General features: G+C 35.4%; 1 protein-coding gene across 4 annotated transcripts; it reads left to right on the plus strand.

Annotated features, from left to right (window-relative positions):
* The first annotated feature begins 15,116 nt into the window (after positions 1-15,116).
* Positions 15,117-20,781, plus strand: LOC139690266 (leucine zipper transcription factor-like protein 1). 4 transcript variants are annotated; one of them, XR_011701464.1, is made up of 4 exons: positions 15,117-15,203; positions 17,423-17,617; positions 17,706-17,833; positions 19,532-20,772. XR_011701464.1 is itself a non-coding variant. In XM_071587613.1 (4 exons), the coding sequence occupies exons 1-4, from the start codon at positions 15,449-15,451 to the stop codon at positions 19,542-19,544; spliced, it is 429 nt and encodes a 142-aa protein (XP_071443714.1). In that variant the 5' UTR covers positions 15,363-15,448; the 3' UTR covers positions 19,545-20,781. The 4 variants fall into 4 exon arrangements, 2 of the variants coding, with proteins under 2 accessions (XP_071443714.1, XP_071443713.1); XR_011701463.1 differs by lacking the exon at positions 15,117-15,203 and adding an exon at positions 15,363-17,016 and having other exon boundaries at positions 19,532-20,771; XM_071587613.1 differs by lacking the exon at positions 15,117-15,203 and adding an exon at positions 15,363-15,561 and having other exon boundaries at positions 17,706-17,809; positions 19,528-20,781.
* Positions 20,782-20,944: the final 163 nt, after the last annotated feature.

The raw sequence follows: 20,944 nt of genomic DNA on the forward strand, positions 1-20,944 counted from the left end.
CAGATGCTATGTAAACATATCCTATGAGTTGAATCACAGCTGTTCCACTTGATCCTCTAAATGCCCAGCACTGCCCAGGTAGAACTCCAGGCTTTCATATCAAGATGAAAATATTTGTGTGTGTTCATGAAGATTTCCTTTAATTAGACCTTTCTTCAAGACTTAATTATAGTTTACTTTTATTAATGGAGAAACTGCAGTTCATTACATAACATTTAAAATTAATTTTACCCAGAAAAATATTGGGGACATTTTTTTAGTGGACATTAAGGTCAAATTGAATTTCCTTTCTTGATTTGGCAATGCCTATCACCAAGCTCTTAAGATATTTTCTATTACATCTTAAAATAATTTTACCAAAACTACCTCACATATTCCAATGTAAGTAAAATTATAGATCTAAAAAAATTATTTATAAAAAATCCTTGACCCAAGAATTCTTAAGGAGATGAAAACAATCAAAAGTTATTCTTGAAATTTACAAATAAAAAGCAATATTAACTTAAATCTGAGGGCACAATAAAAATATATTAAAAAAGCAATTATCAGTGGTGTCATACCAATGTATATGGCAAAGATGCTGTTGGGAGGATGAAAGGTGAGGCCTGTTGGGATGAAGACATGAAAGATTCATTGAGTGGAAAGAAATAAGATTCTGAGTGGATGATTGGGTTGACTAAACAACTGAGAGACTGGGCTGACAGTCATTACCTACTTGTACTGAAGTAGAAATTGGAGTTGAAGCCAGCTAAGTTTACTGAGAGCATTACAGTTAACGCTGTATTCAACAGAAGTTTTACCCAAAATTTGTGGGCTGAGGTTATAATCTAAATAATTGGCAAAATAAAGTTATAAAACATAATAAAGCATACATTATTATCTTTACCTCCAGTGTCCATCACTGTCATTTACAATAATTTTAATGCCAGAGACGGTACATAGTGAGGATGCACTGTGTGAGATCCATCTGGAAGACACTCATCTTTCATAACAAAGCTGGCAAAACTATACCAAACACCATCAGAGGAAGACTTAACTCTAACAACTAATAAGAAAGAGGAGTACATCTGCAGCCAATTTGGTCACCACTAGTTCTTTTTTCCCCGAAAAAATTAGCCATTCTATCCCCTGATATACCACATTTGTGCTAACCAAACAGGTGCGAAAAGAAAAGGACAGGCTGACTATGGCTTATGAGTATGGTAGATGAGCACAGTATCCTATAATGAGACACAATTTCAAAAGAGAAATATACATCAAATGATTCTATGAAGGAAAAACAACCCTCCCTGATGAAAGACATATATTAGGTATTGATAGACTTCCAACTCCTGGATGGATAAGAGCATGATCTATTAAGCAACCAAAACAATAGCGCCCTCCCATTGTGGCACCTATTGGGAGGATAAAACAGCCAGCAGACATAGAAATCTTGACAGAAAGGCTACAGAGACCAAACAAAAGGTGCTGAGAATTCAGTGTGTAATGGAAAATAAAACTTCTGGACATTTCATTCACATCTAATGGACAGCTAAAAGCTTTGAACATGAAGCCACCACCATCATATGATGAAAAAGCATGCACTGCTAATAATCAGGCAGCACCAGGTGGGCAGAGTGTGGGCACAGAAGTTGACCAAGAAGAAACCATTCAAAAGGATTATGGCTGTGAGGAAAGGTTCACCTTCTTATTACCACGGCCACATCCCTTATGTCACACCCCATCAGTCGTCATATGCCCACCATCAGAAGTCAAACGACACTGAAGAGCCCTCAACAAAACCTTGAAGCTATTCAAGGGACACTCCAGCACTAGCCCTCTTCAAAGAGCATTGCAACCACCTTGATGTGTATGCACCCCATTCAGTCACATAAAGTAACATGACGAAGGAATTCTTTGGCAAGAGGAATTTATTGGCACCATAAATGGGCATTGTGAACAACTTTTGGTGGAAGAAATTTACTTCAACCCACAAAAACCTTGCCTGCATAAAGTAGAACATCAACAAGTTATAAAACCTCAACACAGGTGAGCTATGGTAGTTGATCATCAAAAAATGATGATCAGCTACCATAGTCTTCCCCTATTGACTGAGCGTATCTACCACAAAATCTGAATGTTAGTGTGCAGTGAGTTTGGAGAGTTTCTACAACTGAGTAGCCCTGGGTACAGCATGCCGAGTGTTCTACAGCACAGACCCCTGTTTTTAACTTTTGTAAGACTACAGGGATGTTTTCTATTTCAGGGGGCAAAGAGGGCACCAAACCATCTCAGGACAGACTGGAGCACTTTGCCCACAGAAATGTAAGTGAAACTACCATCCTGTTGCTTAAGGCTGATCTCAAGTTCAAAAAGAAGAGTGCTGTACAGAATACCTGGCTGAAGAAGCACAATGATAAGCCCATTCCTTGATTTTTCTATGGAAACATGGAAAAGTTAAGACTATTGACATATGACACTCATAAATTTTGGGTGCTTTAAAGGAACAAGATGTTGTGATGAAATACTGTGCGTATTATGCCACAGGCATTCGTAGTCATGCCCGACACGCCACAGTCCACAAGGTTAACGCCAACTTTAAACACTTACGCTGTTTTAACCTTTGATAAATGCCAATAAACTGTGGGAAATTCCGATACAATAACTTTTAATGGAGTCATCTGCTAATATGAATTTCATCCCAGTCAAGGCAAATGATTTTTACATTCTGAAATTGTTGCATTGAAATGCATATTAGGGAATGACTCCATTAAAAGTTACTGTTGCGGCATCTCCCGCAGTTTCTTGGATTTTGAGATATGAGCTGACATTGGACCTATTACAATCCACATGCCTCTAATCTGAGACTCGGGGCTTGAATCCTGAATGCATTGAAACATTTTTCAAAGGTATGCATAACTATACACATTTAAGCATAACGAAGAAATGCATATTCAATAATGGCATGTATAGCACTGATTACCAAATAAAATGATGAGAGCACCTTAGAAGAAAAACATTTCAAGTTTCTAAAATATTAGAAAGCTAAAAGAATAAAATAAAATGTAATTACCTGAATAATTGCCTGAGGATTTCCTACCTCGCATAGAGGAAAACCAAAAAATGATTGAACAGTACTTAACATATATGTCTCTGTATTTGGAGTATTCACAACTTTACCACCTACAAAGAGGGAAGTAAAAGAATTACACTTTAGATCCATTAAGAGCTATTAAATCTAATGAGTAAGACTCAAAGCTAATAAATTTAAGATATATCCTGAGAAAGATAAAAAGAATATCATTGAAATATGAAGGAGGACAAAATTTAAAAGAAGCTTTAGACAGCCTAATAAATATAATTAAGAGAAATAATACATATCATTAAGTGGGATGGAAACATAACCATTTTATTTAAATATTTCCTGTTAACAAAAACTAACTAACTTGAAGACATAAGCTGCTAAATTTATTCACTTCATATGAAGTTTGCACATCAAATAAATTGAGGACCAGCATATGTAATGAGGTTGCATGTCTATCTAATGAAAAGTAAATATGGCATAGGAAAGACTGGTACGATGAGACAGTTATGTTTGGAGGAGTTTAATCCATCTTGTCAATGCTAAGATAAAATGCCATCATATAGGATAATAATAATGTTTATTGGTTTCTATAAGATATGTTTGCAACAAGCATGGAAAAAGTTACATTATCTGCTCATATTCTTTGCAGACATCACAGAGTGGATATTAATTACAGAGTCAGCATACATCTCAAAATAAAAATATTAGGAAGTGTACAGGGTACAAACAAAAAACAGGAGTCGTGAGCAGTAACAAGAGTATTTTCATAGAGTTATTTATGAAGAAAATCATTTAACTAAAGAAAGAGGCATGTATAGCATTGATTATCACGAAGGAATTGATATAGTTTAGACTTCAGTAATAAAAAATTATCTCTTTCCCTTCATGTTCTTGAAAGTGCTTCCAAGAATTTCACATCAGCATATCTAGCATGCCTCAACATTGCCTTTTTATCTTCAGTTTACTTACAATCCACCATCTGGATTCACTGACCATGTCATGATTTGAAAAACATTTTTTTAAATTAAAACTGATTCATCTCAGGAACCCAAAGGCCAAGGTACTTATTTATCGTACGTGTGTATGCAAGTGGGCAAACATCTTTTACAAATAAATACCTTATTTAGATTACAAGAATCATGACTCTACAACACTGATACTGGTTGAAGGAAAATTACATACTTATTTCTCAAAAGACATTAAAACTTGCTCACATGTCACATTTACTGACACTATTAACTATCGCATCTTTGAATTACCTGTTGATTCAAGTGCAAAGTCCACTTTTCCAGTACCATCAGCAGTGAAACCTCCATTTTCTATAATTTCATTAAGTGGTTTTAAAGCATCAGTTAAGGCATTCATAATTAAAATTGTTTTTCCTGATATCTCTGCCAAGAAATGTAAAACAAAATATGTTAAAATATTAAAGCAGCCCACTGACTGGTTTTGGACCACAAATTTTTTGACATATCTTCTCATTGAGTCCAAACACCACAGGGTGCGACAATATACCTTCCTTTTTTAAAACGCAAAATGCTTTTAAAAAAAGTGATATTGCCGCACCCAGCATATCAATGGATTTTGAATGCTTGAGGTCACTTCACATTTTTCAACAACATTAAGAAGAATCATAGAGGCTGTTTGTTCAAAGAAAATAAATATGTAAAAGTGAAAATCCCATGAAAATAGTCAACCAATAATCGGATTTAAGGTTGTGATTAGTAGTGGTAGGTTCAGTTATAGGGTGACCAAGCAAATGGTGATCGAATCCCATGGCTTAAATTCAGGAAGGTTCACATTCAGCTGTGACAACCACTGACCTGACCAATTCTCCCAGAACATCATGAACATTTTTTGTACTTTTATTTTAAATGTGAATCTTGGATTATCAAGAGAAATAACTCTACCCTAAATGACTACCCAAACCTCAAATTGAATGCTCTTCACTTCTTAAACAAGGATCAAACAAAATTTTGAACAAGTATTTATGAAACCCTAGGATGTTTCAGTCACAATGATTACTTACCAAAATAACCTAATTTTCACATTTACTATTGGAAAAAATACACCAAAATTCATCACTTAACATACTGTTGATTGTTTACTGCTTAATTCTTTTCCCAAATCAATTATGGTATAACTATCTGGGCTATATCGGGTCACTGTCAAAGACTTCTCAAATAACAAAAATAAATGCTATTTGGCATATTGCAGGCATGGATAAACATATCTCCTATTAAACAACTTTGCGAAATACCAAATCCTGGCCCTTTCCTATATTCTAACAATAAAAGTACCTTGAGCCAGCAATGTTAGCTAAAACCTATCCCAACATATTCACACTTAAAAACCAGAAACACCACCAAAACCTTAAAATACCACAGGAGGAATGAAGTTATTCTCTCAAAAAGAAGCAGTACCATACCATAACTATCCTCCACAATAAATTACCATCTCATCTCAAAACCATGCAATCAATCCACACATTCAAGATATGAGTATAAAGTCATCTTTCAAAACATTCATCCATACAACTTGCTCAATGGGTATCTGCCAAGAAGACAATTTCATGAGAAATTGCAATATCTTGATTGATATTGTGATTTAATAAACTATCAGCCTTGCATCACTTATTTACCTATATTGCATTTATCAACTAATTCATATTTGACGTTTCTATTTGTATATTTCACAACTGCATTTTGACTTATTTCTCTTAATTCTTCTGATTAAACTACACAACCTTGTATTCCCTGCTGTGAATGCATATAATTATTTTTTATGTATAAGTACCTATTTATCCATGGATGGCAGGTGTTACAACACATCCCAATATGACCTTGTGGTCGAACCGTCCATCGTGCCTAAACATTCCTTCCCCTTCCTTGTTTGCCTAATGTTTTCCCCTTTATCACAATCTTCAAAATCCCATTTCCAATCAAAATGCTCTGCACTCATCTTTCCTATCTCCTTTGAACTTCACCCAAAAGTCATCTCTCCTCCCCCACTATGCCCTGCACTTCCTTGTGAGGGCAGAAAAAAAAAGAAACTTTGCACTTCCACATAAGGATTTAATACTTCACGCAACCATGGTTTTGATGCTGCACATCATCATCTGGTGATGATGATGCGCAGCATCAAAACCATAGTCGTGTGAAGTATTAAATCTTTATGTGGAAGTGCAAAGTTTCTTCTTCTACCCTCATCATGGAGGAATCCCACAAAGTTAAGCCTGAAACTGTTACGTTCATCACTTCCTTGTTTGTTTTCCTTTCGGCCCATTGCACCTTTTCCATTCCTCTCCACACTCACATTTCAAAAGCCTCCAATCTACATCCATCATCTTGCTTTAATGACTATGTGCCCTAGCTGCACAAAATTACATTCCTTTTCCAAGTTTTAACAAGCCATTTCTTAACATTCTTTTTTGATGTCCCTGTAATCAATTCCATCTTCCTTGTGAAAGCTTCTATGCTTAGCAGAATTCTTCCTCTTATTTCTCTACTAATTTGGTCATTTTGGTCCAGAAAACTGCTGAGATAAGTTGACTAATCCACCTGCACAAGTTTAATATTTAATTTTGCTTTTCTTTTTCCTGAAAACCACATAGCCTTTGTTTTGTTTAGATTTACTCTCATCCTATACCTATTGTGCTAACTTTCCAAAACACAGAGCAATGCAACCCTTCGACTGACTGGCATACTAAAGTTTGATCATCTGCGCACCAAACTGATTTAATGAATGGCCCACTGACTTTCATTCCTCGATTCAGTTCTTTTAATAACTCTCTCCAAATATGGGGTTCGTATAAAAAGCATGAGTCATAATTCTTTTCCTGAAATTCTGTGCATTTATTGCTGAATTCAGACCATCTGTTGAGTGTGAGCATCATCACAGATCATATTGCCATTGATAAGATTACAGTGCACACCATTATCACTGAAAATATAGCAATGCAAAATATCTGCTCTAAATTCATCCCAAAAGGTCTTGATGTGCGACCAAGAGCTGAGTCGAGTGTTTGCTAGTAAAGACCTTCTGTAACAGCATCGCATCGAGTCCCCAACCCCCTCACAGTCCCAACTTGGTACCAGCAGACTATTTCCTATTCCCAAAAGTGAAATCCTCCTTCAAAGGCACCACCATAGGACCCTGAGCAAAGAAGCTAGTACACACACCATTAAGGACCTTCCGGAATCTGACTACCAAGGAGCCTTCGAGTTATTGAAAAATCACAAGTGCAAAAGTGTGTTGATGCTCTAAAGGGATGTACTTTGAAGAATTTTGAGGAATTGTAGCAATATTTGAAATAAATCTGTTTTTTCAAAACTTTTCATACAATCCATGTATTCTTCAAAAAGTACAGGTTATAATGGACACCCCGAACCCTGAAAAGCAAATAAGTATATCAGGATTGTATTCTGTGTTCCTTTCTATTAGTGAACTCATTACTGTTATGGCATCACGCATGCCTCACCCGTTCCTGAAACCAAAAAGTCATCCCCTAAGAAATCATTTTCACTCCTCTCCTTCTTGTAGTTGATGATCCTGATCACCACTTTAGGTTTGCAAAACAAACTATAGTCCTAATAAAGATTGCTTTTCCCTTTTATGGGATGGGAATCGATCTAATGAAATCTTTTATTAAAATTCCTGCCTCATGATTGCTACCAATTAGTTCAAATATTCTTCCAACCATGATTTCTCAAATTCTTGAGTAGTTCTGCAGGAATGCTGTCCGCCCCTTTAGCCTTATTTGATTTGCTAACAACAATTTATGGAGATATCAAAATGTTGTACATAAATCATTTTGATACTAATGAGAGGCTTCCAAGTTTAAATCCAGGTGGTGTGGTACCTCTGCCCTAGATAACTGGAGCAGGTGACACCTTATCCCCATTAAAACTCAAACTGTAAGATTTTCAGATCAACAGACGTTTTAGAACATTTTGGGAAACGAAGTGTGGCACAAAGAAAGGAACTGGCTCTCCACTTCACAATTGTAAATTTCACATGCTATAGATATTTACTATTTAGGCTGCACCCTCAAATCATATTGAACATGTTAATTGAGAATTTGATTATGGTATCTGTTGGAGGAGTAAGTACCTGTATTCTGTTTGAAAGCAAAATATTCTTATATATATATATATATATATATATATATATACTCATATATACAGAAACATATATAAGGAAAAGGGATAGGAACACGCATAAAGGACGAACACAATAGAGGTGGGGAAGGCGGAATCGAACGGATCACAAGAGTAAAAATATTTCCTCAACCGGGACTCGAACACCGGATCTTTCCACTTGCCGGGCGGATGCTCTTAACCACTTGAGCTATCGAGGATATGTAATTTACCCTGAGATCCGTGGGTCTTATATGTCGCCAAGCGCCCCGATTCTTTAGCCAAGAGATGGCGTCAGGGGGCTGTTTCACCCACCAAAGGAGAAATAGACAATACACAAGAGGAAAGGTAGGTGGTTAGAATTCATACAACATCATACAGGAAAAGAACAGTGCGTTTCGTGGCACGCATAGCCAGAAGAAAGAGATGAGCCACATTGGCCAAATACACATTCAAACACGAAATCCCGCCAAACGGCGAATAAATACTCATATATACAGAAACATATATAAGGAAAAGGGATAGGAACACGCATAAAGGACGAACACTATTTCACCTCCACATATACGTTGAACAGTATCAGTGATAACGTACAACCCTGCCATACACTTCTCCCTAACACTGCCTATCACTCTCTGTTCCCCACTTGCACCTGCGCAGTCTGAGACGTGTAGGTTGCAGATTAGCCTCCTGTCCCTCAAATCTGTTCCTATTTTCTGCAATATACTCATTGGTTTTCCCAATTCACTCTATCAAATGCCTTTTTGAAATCAACAAAACAGGCAAATACATCCTGATTATATTCTATATTCCTCTCAATTAGCGATCTCATTACTACAATAGCATCGCGTGTGCCTCTCCCCATCCTGAACTCAAACTGATCATCCCATAAGTAATCATTTACCCTACTCTATATCCTTTTGTTGATGATCCTGAGAACAACTTGAGCTGCGTGGGAAATCAAACATTGTTCTGGAGTCCCCACATGCTATGAATCAGTCCATAAAGCCTCTTCCTTCCACATTTTCCTACACCTTTTAGTAGTTCCGCAGGAATGTTGTCTACCCCCGCGGCCTTATTTCGTTTCATCTCCCTTAATGCCTTTTCTATCTCATCGTCGAGTATGCCTGGACCTAAGCTATCTTCCCCTACATCATGTTCCTTTTCTATGTCTAACTTTGTTGGTCTAAGTTCTTTACTTTACAGTTCTTCTATATATTCCTTCCATCACTCTTGGATCTTTCCTGTGTCAACTATTATCTTATCCGACTTATCTCTAACTGTTAGCACAGATCTTCCCTTCTTACTTCCCGATAGTGATTTAACCTCGCTGTATAGCACCCCAATCTCACCCTTCCTCAGCAAACTTTCCATATCATACAAATTGATGGACATACATATAAATTTTTAAAAATGTAAGTCATACAAAAGCCTCTGAAAAGTGGTAATGCACCTAATTTCATCACTTTTGTTAAATACCTTTCTCTATATCCTCTTTTAGCCCATTTGTTGACTTGTATAAGCTTGAGAGAAAATTCCTCATTTCCATTATTCCTGTCATTCTCCGTTCGGTATTTTCAATTGGTAGAGTTATTTCTTGCAACATTTTCTGACAATAAACAAGTATAATTATGTGATTTACTTTATCCAACACAAGTCATGAAGTAATACGTTTATATTATAATACATGCCATAACTGAATGGAATTATGAATCGGTAAACAACTGCAAAAATTGATTTTAAGTACGTGTGTTTCACATTCTACTTTTGCGGAAAGGAATCACACTGAAATATCATCACAATCTAAGAAGCTAAAGATAAACTTTTCTTCTTAGCATATTTTTAGTTTAGCAAATATAATGGCAGCCAATGAAGTTTCCATAACACAAGCCAAGGTGAATGACAGACGTGATGACAATTTCTCAGACATAATGGTACATTACATATTTCACACTTCATGCCTATCCATGGGGAACCTAATATGGTCACATGTGTGATACATACATATATATACACACACACACACATATATATATATATATGTAAGCCAATCATAAGAAATGTAAATCCCAAGTGCATCAGAGATCACAGAGCCATAAAAATGAATGACTGAAAGCATACTCCAGACTACATGAATCCTGTACAGCCACAGATTTTGAGTTGGATAGCCCGTTATCTACAAATATTCTTCAAATTACTACCAATCAATTGCTATGACTTGCATTGCTTTTCCCGCTGAGGCCAATGTCCATGACCATTGCAAAATCATTTTATACCAATTGGTTCGACATACCTGCACAAAAATTACTTGTGTCAGGAATAGAACATGGAGCCTTTAATATTTCATCTCAGAAAGATTTTACTGCACATATATTTTGGGTGAAAAATCAAATACCCATAGAGGATGTCCACTCTTTGTGCTACCCGTATCTTCCCTGTAATGCCGCCATAAGAACCTATACATAGGTATGCATCCACTTGCGGCATATTTCCATAATTTTTACTAAAAAATTATTAAATATTTTACATTTCCAGAGTAACCACCCATGTGATTTTTTTGGAAATTAAAATTACACAACAATTACCTCAATTTTGCAGAATTTGAGCATTCCCAAATGGTGGTGTCATGAGAAATTATGTTCTTCCTAATGAACAGATCAAATCACATTTTTTAATATTCTAATTTTGTTTTGCATGTTATATAAAAGTGCCCATGTCCATACATATTTACTCAAGAACATCTAAAAAAATGATTTTATTAACATGCACTTTGGAGTCAAAGCTCAAGTATAACATGGGTAGCACACTTATCCTCTGGGACCATGGCTCAAGCATTGCTTAAGCCCTAATATGCAAGAAGATGTACAACAACACCTACTTTACATTCTTGGGCTTGGACTCTGCAGATTAATCATTCTGTTGTCTGGTACCTTTTTCTTTCAGAATTTTGCAAATTGTCCTTGCCTAATGAATTTTTCATGAATACACTTCTATCTCAGCATCGAGTAAGCCTGAACCTCAGCTACCCTCATCTACATCATACTCCTTCCTATGTCTAACCTTGCTGGTCTAGTGCCTTTACCATGCAGTTTTCCAATATATTCCTTCCATCTCTCTAGGATCTTTTCTGGTTCAACTACTATTTTTCCTTCCCTGTTTTATCTTTTTGAATCACGTTCTACAATTCATTATTACTAAAATGTGGTCTGAGTCCACATACACTCCCAGGGAACTGTGTGAGTTGACCATGCTGTTCCTAAGTCTGCACCTTACCACAATAGTGTAGCCGATACCTTCCTGAATCCCCCAGCATTTTCCAGGTGTACCAACAGCTTATTTGGCGTCAAAACCAAGGCTGGTGATGATGAACTTCTGCCTCTTGCAGAACTCCATTACTTTACCCCATGGTAATTTCTTCTCCCTTGACCATGCTCCCTTACCTCACTACAATTTCTTAATTTGCCTACCATCGCATTTAAATCCCCAATAATTATAAAATGTTCCCCTAGGAACACTGACGAGTATATCTTTGAACTGATTGTATACCCTATCATTGTACCCTCTACCCCTTATGATTGCCTGGTGTCATGTGTACTTGAACAATGGCAAAGTTCACTGGTTCCTTATTTACTTCTACTAACAATATTTTATCATTAGCTTGCTCTACATTTACTATGTTTCTAACTACCTTTTTGTTCAGTTCCACAGCCACCCTTTGCTGACTCTCTTCCCCTCCCCTATATATTACTCTATAAAGATCATTCCAGTAATCCTTTGATTTGTATTCTCTAATTATCCTACCCTCATCATTGTCCTAAAATTCCAAGTTCCTATTCCAACTAATTTGGCCATTTTCTGAATCTTCTGTGCAGCTCCTGTCACTTCAGTAACATGACAACTGAAAAAGCCTTGTCTCCCATGTTGCTGGGCACAATCAATGGCCAGTAAAGCTCTATGGGTCATCAAAACACACAAGCCCTTCCACCACGTCAAGATTGTAGTCCATATGGAGGAATTAAGTAGCATACAGCTAAATATGAGTGCAATGCCAGCCATGGAATATTTTCTTTCTTAACATGGGATTAGAATAATACAAGTTCTCACTAGTACTGAGTTCAGTATAGGGAGGTTTGGTTACATTTCATTTTTATCCATTCTGCCATATGTCACAGGATATATTTCATTTAAACAACATTCAATTCAGGGTTCTTTTAGGGGTATTGTAAAATAACTCACCTTTATGATCTCAATTTCTTTTTCCAACCGCAGAAAATCTGTTTTAATAATCTCAAACTGCTTGATAGATGTCCAATGATCAGAAACACATGTTATCGAAAATCCTATGAAAATTAAATTGATTGAAAGGAATGACCAGTTTTAACAAAAACACATTCATTCCCATCAGTAATTCATAGTAAAAGTGGAATGCAAAATTAAAATACATAAAATGAACCATATAATTAATTACCGTTTAATGGATGTTGAATAAGTGCAGTAATTATACCTCATTCAAAATTAAAATAATATGCAGAAATGCACTTCAAATTACACAAAACCCAAAAGTTCACAGTCCATGGGTAGCAAAATTGCAACTGTGATATTCCTGTATGCACCTACATTAGTTTTGAAGGTCAGCTGAAAACTTACCTGCATAGGGTGGACTAATGAGCTACAGGAGAAAAAATAATTTCTTTACATTCAAACATAAATACCAAAAAATACAGTTATCCACCAGAAGGTTTTTTTAATAGGTTAGCATAGAGTACACCTATTGCCAATTTAAATAGAATTTGAAATTTATACACATGAGTATGGGAGTCGGCTTCTTTCTGCATACCACCAATAATTACCCAGGAAGATCTGGTATCCAAAAAGTCACCCAACTTTGGTGAAGCTGTTAGTGCCCAGAGGAATTTGACCTGGGACCTCCAGTCTGCCGACCAATGTTCAACCCATTGGACTACTACACCTTTTGTTTCACCTAGTTGATATTGTTTCAAAATTTGGCAGGACTACTTCAAATCAAAAGTCAGTTGTTCTTCTAGGGAGCTGGTTTTCCCTTACAAAACTATCTCGGGCTACATTATCCTGTGCTCTTTCATGTGTTGTGCCAGAAAAAAGGTCACCAATAAATTTTGGAGAGAGAATTGTTTGAAAGTCATTACTTTAAGTTACAGTTCTATATTGTGTACATTCTCTCATGTTCTTCCAACTTCATTAATAATTACTTAACTAATTAGAATGTGACTTTTTAAATTCCTTACAACTTTACAGAATGATTTTTTTTTATATTTGAAAAGAAATGAATTGAAGCGATACCTAACATGATGTAGGTGAATTAATATCATTTATCTTTTGCTTGCACTTCGACTGAGAAAGTTTGAAACATAACCATAAGAAAATATCTTGCCTATTAAAATTGCAATTCCGAAAATGTATGCGGAAAATGCAAATCGAGATTGGCTGAAACCAGGACTATTTTCTTCTTCGCTAAAATAAGCTGGATCAGGCCTGCTAAGATTTTCACAGTTGTCACTTAAATTGTCTTCTTCCCTAACATCTTGGAAATTCCTTCTTGAACTATTAGTTTGCCCTCTTCTTGCTATACACCAGAAACATTATGAATAACATTATCTAGACTATCACCGGGCCGAGGGCAAGCAGTAAAACATTTCTTACCCATAATATGGTGATTAACCACAGAAAACAACTTGATCTAAATTAAAACAAATAATTAAGAGGTATTCCATTTTTTTCACTTCTATACAAACATAAACGGAGAATAACGATTAATAATAATTAACCTCTTCCTCATGAGATAAGTGCTTTCAGCTGCTACACGAAGTTATAACTTTCACGGTCGTCCTAGTAACATACCATTTGTCACGTATCACATTATACCCACAAAAAAGGAAATTCAAATAACAAGTCCATTATTGACCACAGAAATAAACAACTTGTATACTATTTTAAATTTGATAAAAATGTCATAATCCAATATTATGTTATTACCGTCCGAATGATGATTTAAAAATTAATCTATATGCAACAATCAACCATATCGAGTTGACTGGAGCTACCTCTGATAGCGGAAGAGGAAAAAACATGCTAGCTTCAATTTCGTCCGTAGGAATTTAGAAAAGGTACCGCATGTTGCAACACAAAGAGACGGAAACCACGAATGACGATAAAATGAAGACTCCTCGGCAGACCTGATCTTAAATCCTGGCGCTCGCCTGCATTATAAGTCGAGGATTTGTGTAATGGTGGGAAGTTCCTCATTGGTTCAGCAATTTTCTATTCAATCCAGAAGCATCATGGTGTTTCTCAATATTTTGTTCGGAAGAAGTGTAGCTTGTGAACAAATAAACTGTACACCAACATAATGCCTTTCTATAAGTTTAAATAAAAATAATGAACATGATACGATTTCTCAAACAATTCCTTCCTATCATTATGTAATTATGGAACCAAATAAATACGCAAAAACAACAAATAGATAACTCGTGTCTCTGATCATTATCATTTTTTTGGCCAAGTTGGTTATTTGTCCAACAATGAATTATTAGTCTCGACTTGAAGGAATCCCTGGTGTCATATGGTAACCGTAGCCCTGCCAGAAGAGGAGGTAGTGCTTTGTATTTACACTAAATTTCAAAAGAAAAATGTTCTAGTTTGTAGGTTATGGTCAAGTACTTTCTGATTTTTGGTTGAAAGGGCTACTCCAATTACGAATAGTGTGCCATGGATCCTAAACTAGACCATGAGCATACAGTAACCGCATATCTGAAAATAGAAGAAGTAGTGCTTTTTATGTATGCTAAATTTCAAGAAAAAATGAGCTAATTTAGGAGATATTGTAAAAAACTTTGTCATTTCGCTGTATAAGACGACTGTCCAATGGGGCTAGCTTCAGTTTAGTTACCTTCGGAGGACCCTGGATTTTATGCTACGTAAAGAGCATACGGTTTTGCGCTTTCTAGTGATTAGAGACAGCACTGGTGAGTTTCTAATGTCAATTTTAGCGAGTTAAATGAACTGGTTTATGATTTTCTTCGTGGATTACCGAGTGTGTTGGTATTACTGAAAAATCTTTAGCCTCTACCGGCCGTGAAGAAGCCGTGGGCCAAGTTCAGTTAATTAAGATTGATCAATGTTTGTGTAGTGAGGTACTCATTATTGTTAGCAAACCGTGGTTGTCTTTATTTAGTAGGGAAATTACTTTTAAAAGGTTAAGAATTTGAAAATGAGTCAAAGTCATGATAGCCTTATTTCTGAATATGTGGAGTTTGCGAGGTTTCAAAGGATACAACATCTAAAAGCAGTAGAAAGCTGTTTTAAAAGATTTGTTGACAGCCGGTAACTTAATTTTGTTTCCGTTTAATGCACTGTAGGCGAAGTCTTTCGCATATTTTGTACACTTTTTCACGATATTTAAAACACACCCATTACAGGTGTTGTAATATTTTCACTGAGTTGAAGCATTGCAATACACCTGCACAAACGCAGTCGAGACGAATGAAAGCTCAAGGAGCTATCAAATTCTTTTGCTTACCATATTTGTTTTTTTTTTTTTAAAGCCACGGGCCTAACCAGTCCCCACTCACGGAATGTGTTTCCACAATCCCTTCTGGGAAAAAATTTTCCCTCACATTAGATTTATTTGAATGAAATTAATTAACCTGCATGTAACTTTGGCCCCTATTAATGGAATTGTTTCACCATGCATCTAAGCGTTATCACTGAGACTTAGTTGGCACAAAAAAAGTTGGTTGGTTGTCGTCCTTAGAAAATAATCCTCTCAGGGAATATTAGCCACCTATTCCCAACATGGAATTTTCCGAAGGAATTCGCGTCGGATTAGGTTCTGGAGTAGGTGGAGAATCAAAAGAGACCTACCGGGCTAATCCTGGTCATCGAAAAGATGCCCTAGCAAGTATAAACATGGCCTTTCAACTTATTGATGAAGATACATATGGATGTCAGTTATGGGCTTCTAATACAACAGAAGAAGAAAATGTAGAGGGATGAGACATTTTGTGATTTTTGGCTGAATTTAAATTACTAGTTAAATATTGAATTTCATTACAGTCAATAGTTTATTTTAAATGGACTGGGGGAAACGAATTTCGGAGTTTTATAGTTCAATATAAATTTGAGAGTAACCTTTGTTCGGATTTTGGTTTCATTTTGGTAATTAGTGGCCAACTTTGATCTACTCCCTATTTGAAGGTCATGCACTTGCTGATAGAAGGTGGTATTAACAGAAAAAAATCAGTTTTTTGCAAAATCCGAAGTTAAATTGTGTAGGATACAGGGGTCTACATCACAATTTACAGATAAAGCACTTCTATTTGAGTTCTATAAACGGACTCAAGGATTGAGATCTTACAGATAATCCTATCTAGCAGAATTAAGATTCAGGCCTTTAATATTGGAAGTTATCACAATAAAGGGTGCATCAATTGACCCCGCTCCCGAATTCCAATTTCTAGTGAATTGACCTAAATGGGGTATCATGTTGGTGAACATAACATTTAACCGAAACAAATGGTATATGGTACCGGCTCCAGTAGAAGGGAGAGTCTTAGTATTTTTTGTATTTTGCAATGGGAAAAGCCAAATATGCCCAATGTTGCTGTAAGTTGACAAAATGTTGCATGGGCATGCGGCATGTCTGAAGTTCACTCACGCCACATAGCATCGCTGTCACATCGTAACTTTCAGTATTAAAATTGTTCTAAGAGGATGGAGTTACGCCCCAGTCAAATGGTTTACAGCATTAAAAATAAATAATGTAATAAATAATATAATGTGAGTATAACATAATGTGATTACAAAAGCTTTTTTTTCAATATTCATCCATGAACTGTAGTCTTAATTTTGCAATGGTTTGTTTTTCGATTATCAAGGATAAATTAATGATTATTATTGAGTGAATAAGAATCACTGGACTGAGTCAATAACTTAGTTTTACTATGTCCGACTCTCAATTACCACAAAGATGAATTAGTTAAAACATTATGTGTTAGATGAGAAGAACTATTTTCATGTACTTACCTATTTGTTATCAAAATACCCTCCTTCTTGAGGGTATGTATCATGTAATTAGGTCGGTGAAGTATTCTGGCTACTTACCATTCCAGAGTGATGTGTGTATGTAGTTTTACTCTGGTACAAATCATTTTGTGCAATATCTTATGATTTTGCCCTTATTAAGTCTTCTAGAAGGAACCTATACTTCTGATGAAGTAGCAGAAATTATACAAGAGTTATGCCAATGCATATGTGGTGATATTGAATCCGAACTCATCAACACTTCTCACATGAATGTTTTACTTCTGAAGCAATTATTTAAACAAGCAGAAAATATGGGTTTCACCTTGAAAGGAAATATATCAGAAATGCAAAATGAGTAAGCATTAGCATCTGACCATTTGAAAATTTTTTGCAAGTCTTAAAAACATACCTAGTGAAAAAAATACTATCATTTCCTCTTACAGGGATCTATTAGAGCAGATAAGAGAATTGGAATTGTCTCATACTTCTGGCCATCCTCCTGATTACAAATTAGTGGAAGTTGAAGCAACAAACATCACTGAAAGAGGTAGTGATGATCACCAGAAGGCAAGTTAAATTTATGGTTTTGAGGGGACCAGGAAAAATATGTGAACTCGGGGTTAATGTAAAATTGAGGTTTGAGGTAAAAATACTCTAAAGGTGTGTTTTCATGCTCTTTACATGTTGTCTATTGTCAACTGTGGTGTTTTCTACTTTCTTATGTTACCGTGCTGATAAGTGCCTATGTTTAGAGTTCTAGACTGAATGACTGCTGGGTCTTACGTATGCTTATCTATGTCAGTTCTACTTTAGAAAATTCCAAAGATTTTTATTTGCTGTCAAAATGTATTACTTTTACGTTTGAGTTTTTTAATTCAATAAAATGACTCTGGGTGCAATTTTAGAAGCAGTATTAAAAACTAATATGCATTCCTTAATTTTTAAATATTAAAATGCATTAGGACAAAGAGTAAGGAAAGAATACTTTGGGGTATTTCTATTTTCCCCTTGCATGTGGTGAGCACACAAAATGCACCCTTGGATGAAGTATACTCTCCTCAATGAAAAGCAATTGGCTCTGAAATATCAAACACCTGATTTTGTAAAAAAACCTTTTCCTGTTGGTTGGGAGTACCCTTTAACTAAACAGTCCCATAGAAGTGGGAAGTTGTGCTTGCCGACTGTCTGTATTCATGGCCTACCTTCATATTTATTTGACATTGCTGTTAGTTATCAAATGTAAAATCACAACCAGAAAAGGAAAGGGCACATATCGGCTGTTTCTCATTGTTGGTGAATAGTAAAAAAACTAAGGATAACCACTATCACCCTGAGTTCGGCCAAAATTTCATTCTGAATTAAATTGCTTTATATGTGTCTATGTTCATCCCAACAATAAAATATGATTAGTTTTATTAACCATTTGAAGAATTATGTACACAGCTTGCCTCTAATAAAAGAAGTAAACAAGCTCTTAATTTGGTTTTTCTGCATAAAATGAATTGTGTACACATATGTACCCACTATATTTTAATCTTATTTTGTCTATTACTGCCTGAATTTCTGATGACCTACATGCTTGGGTTAAACATGCATAAGAATTTAACATGTGATGTGATATTTCATTGCACTTCTTCTCATGCCAGTGGAAAAGTACATTGTGATTCAGAACACGAATAGATATAAAGAAAAGCATATATAAAGCAGGGTTCTGAATTATTTTAAAATGATTCAAACAACACTGTCGAAATAAATATGAGGTTCTTATAATTAATTCTGCATGAAGATCTCATGAGATCATCATATAGGTGCTATGGGTAATTATAACTGCCTCAGTCTGTGCAACTTAGTATGCTAGACACCCTTAATGTACTCGTGAGTCTTACATATATGAAAGTAACAGAATGGAAAGATATTTTTTCAAGTTCAAGTCGAGTGAAATTGAGATGGACAAATGATGAAAACGAGCAAAACTCAGATAATTTAAGCAAGGAAGAGAAAAGGAAAGAATTAAGATACCTTCAATTTGCAACATTTGATGTACAGATTGGTAATTGAAAAGGCAGGTGCTTATCTTTTAAGTGGGGGCTTAAAGTGCTCTTTATCTTATTTTCAAGACTGCCTTAGCATGTAAGGTAATGAGTCAGGTAAAAATAATTTCTGTTTAAGTGAAAATAAAAGTAAATGAAAACTTTTCAATTCGAATAACCATATATTGGCATCTCAGAAAATTAATTGACTGACTGAATCCTTTTAAATTTGCAGGGAGATCGACTTATTGATCCAGACATGGCTCATGAGAATCTGAAGAAAATTCTTTGTAAGAAGAATGAAGTGATTAAAGATCTTAGGGAAAAATTACAGATGTATGAGGATCAAAAATAAAGGAGGATCTTGGAATAGCTAACTCTGAATCATATATTTGGTGAATATTAAATAACATTCCTGAATTTTACCTCGTTACAAGTTGAAACAATATGAGTTTAACCAAAATATCTTTTAAAATCTCTGATTTATGCACCTTAAATAATTAACCTCATACAGTACACTTTAAATTAATTGTTTTCATGCAGTTATCTCATTTTGTTATTTTAAGTTAAATTTGTTCATATGCTACGATCATTAGATAGGTAATTAGTCTCTGGCTTATACATATTATATTGTTTCCTTATAGTAGAAACTGAATACCTTTATTTATGTAACAAATCTCTGCAGTTAAACTATTCATCTCTTAATAAAGGTAATTTTTGAGCTGTCATGATCCTTTTTAATTAATGAAAAACCTGATAACGGGCAAAGACTTAGTAGTTAGCATTGGTAACTACATTTGTGCACAGAGAACAGTGAAAATTAAGGTACATCTACTAAGCTGAGAACTTAGCTCACACTATCCCTGACTCAAGAATGGTCATTAACTATATTCATGTCCTTTGGAGTTTCTGTTTATTTATTGGGGTTTTTTATAATCCATTTATTACTACCCCCAAAATTAAGTCAAGATGCTCATCAAAGTGGGGACCGATATAAACATTCCTAATTGTAATGTGTGACATGTAAAATCTAAACTGTAAAAGAGATGCATAGCACTATGCTTAAATAGTGTGTCGGGTGAAGTGGAATAATGCAGACATACATACATATTTGTGTATTTCAGTGTGAAACTAATGAGGATACACAGGAGAAACCTCGAGAGGAGTTTCTGTGATTTTCATCATGAAACCATTCTAATTTGAAGTAGATATCTTGCCAAAAATATATTATTTTGGAATAATCTCTTTTGAGCTTTGATTCAGAAAGACAAACCTCTTTCAAATTTCATTTTCCTTGGAAAAATCTGAATCTGTTATACTGCGGGCAATATCAAAGCCATACAAGCATTATTTTTTATCAAAAATGATTGCTTAAAATTTTCAACCTGGGAATGAATCTGATGATGAAACTTTCTCACATGAATTTCGTTTTAAATATATAATATTGTGAACGTACGAGAACAGTACATGGGTACTAATGAATTCATTTAGGGTTTTTTTATGTTTTCTTGATTATATATTCATGTCATCCTTTTGGGATGATTTAATTGTGAAGAGAAATCAGGGCTAGAACTATGCAGCCCCTCTTTCAGTTCCTTGATGTTTCTTTGCTCCTGTATGTACCTGGGTACTCGCCTGCTGACTTTTATGTG

The sequence above is a fragment of the Hetaerina americana genome, unplaced genomic scaffold, assembly GCF_022747635.1.
Source record: "Hetaerina americana unplaced genomic scaffold, ioHetAmer1.1.p SCAF_3, whole genome shotgun sequence".
In the NCBI taxonomy this organism is placed as follows: domain Eukaryota; kingdom Metazoa; phylum Arthropoda; class Insecta; order Odonata; family Calopterygidae; genus Hetaerina; species Hetaerina americana.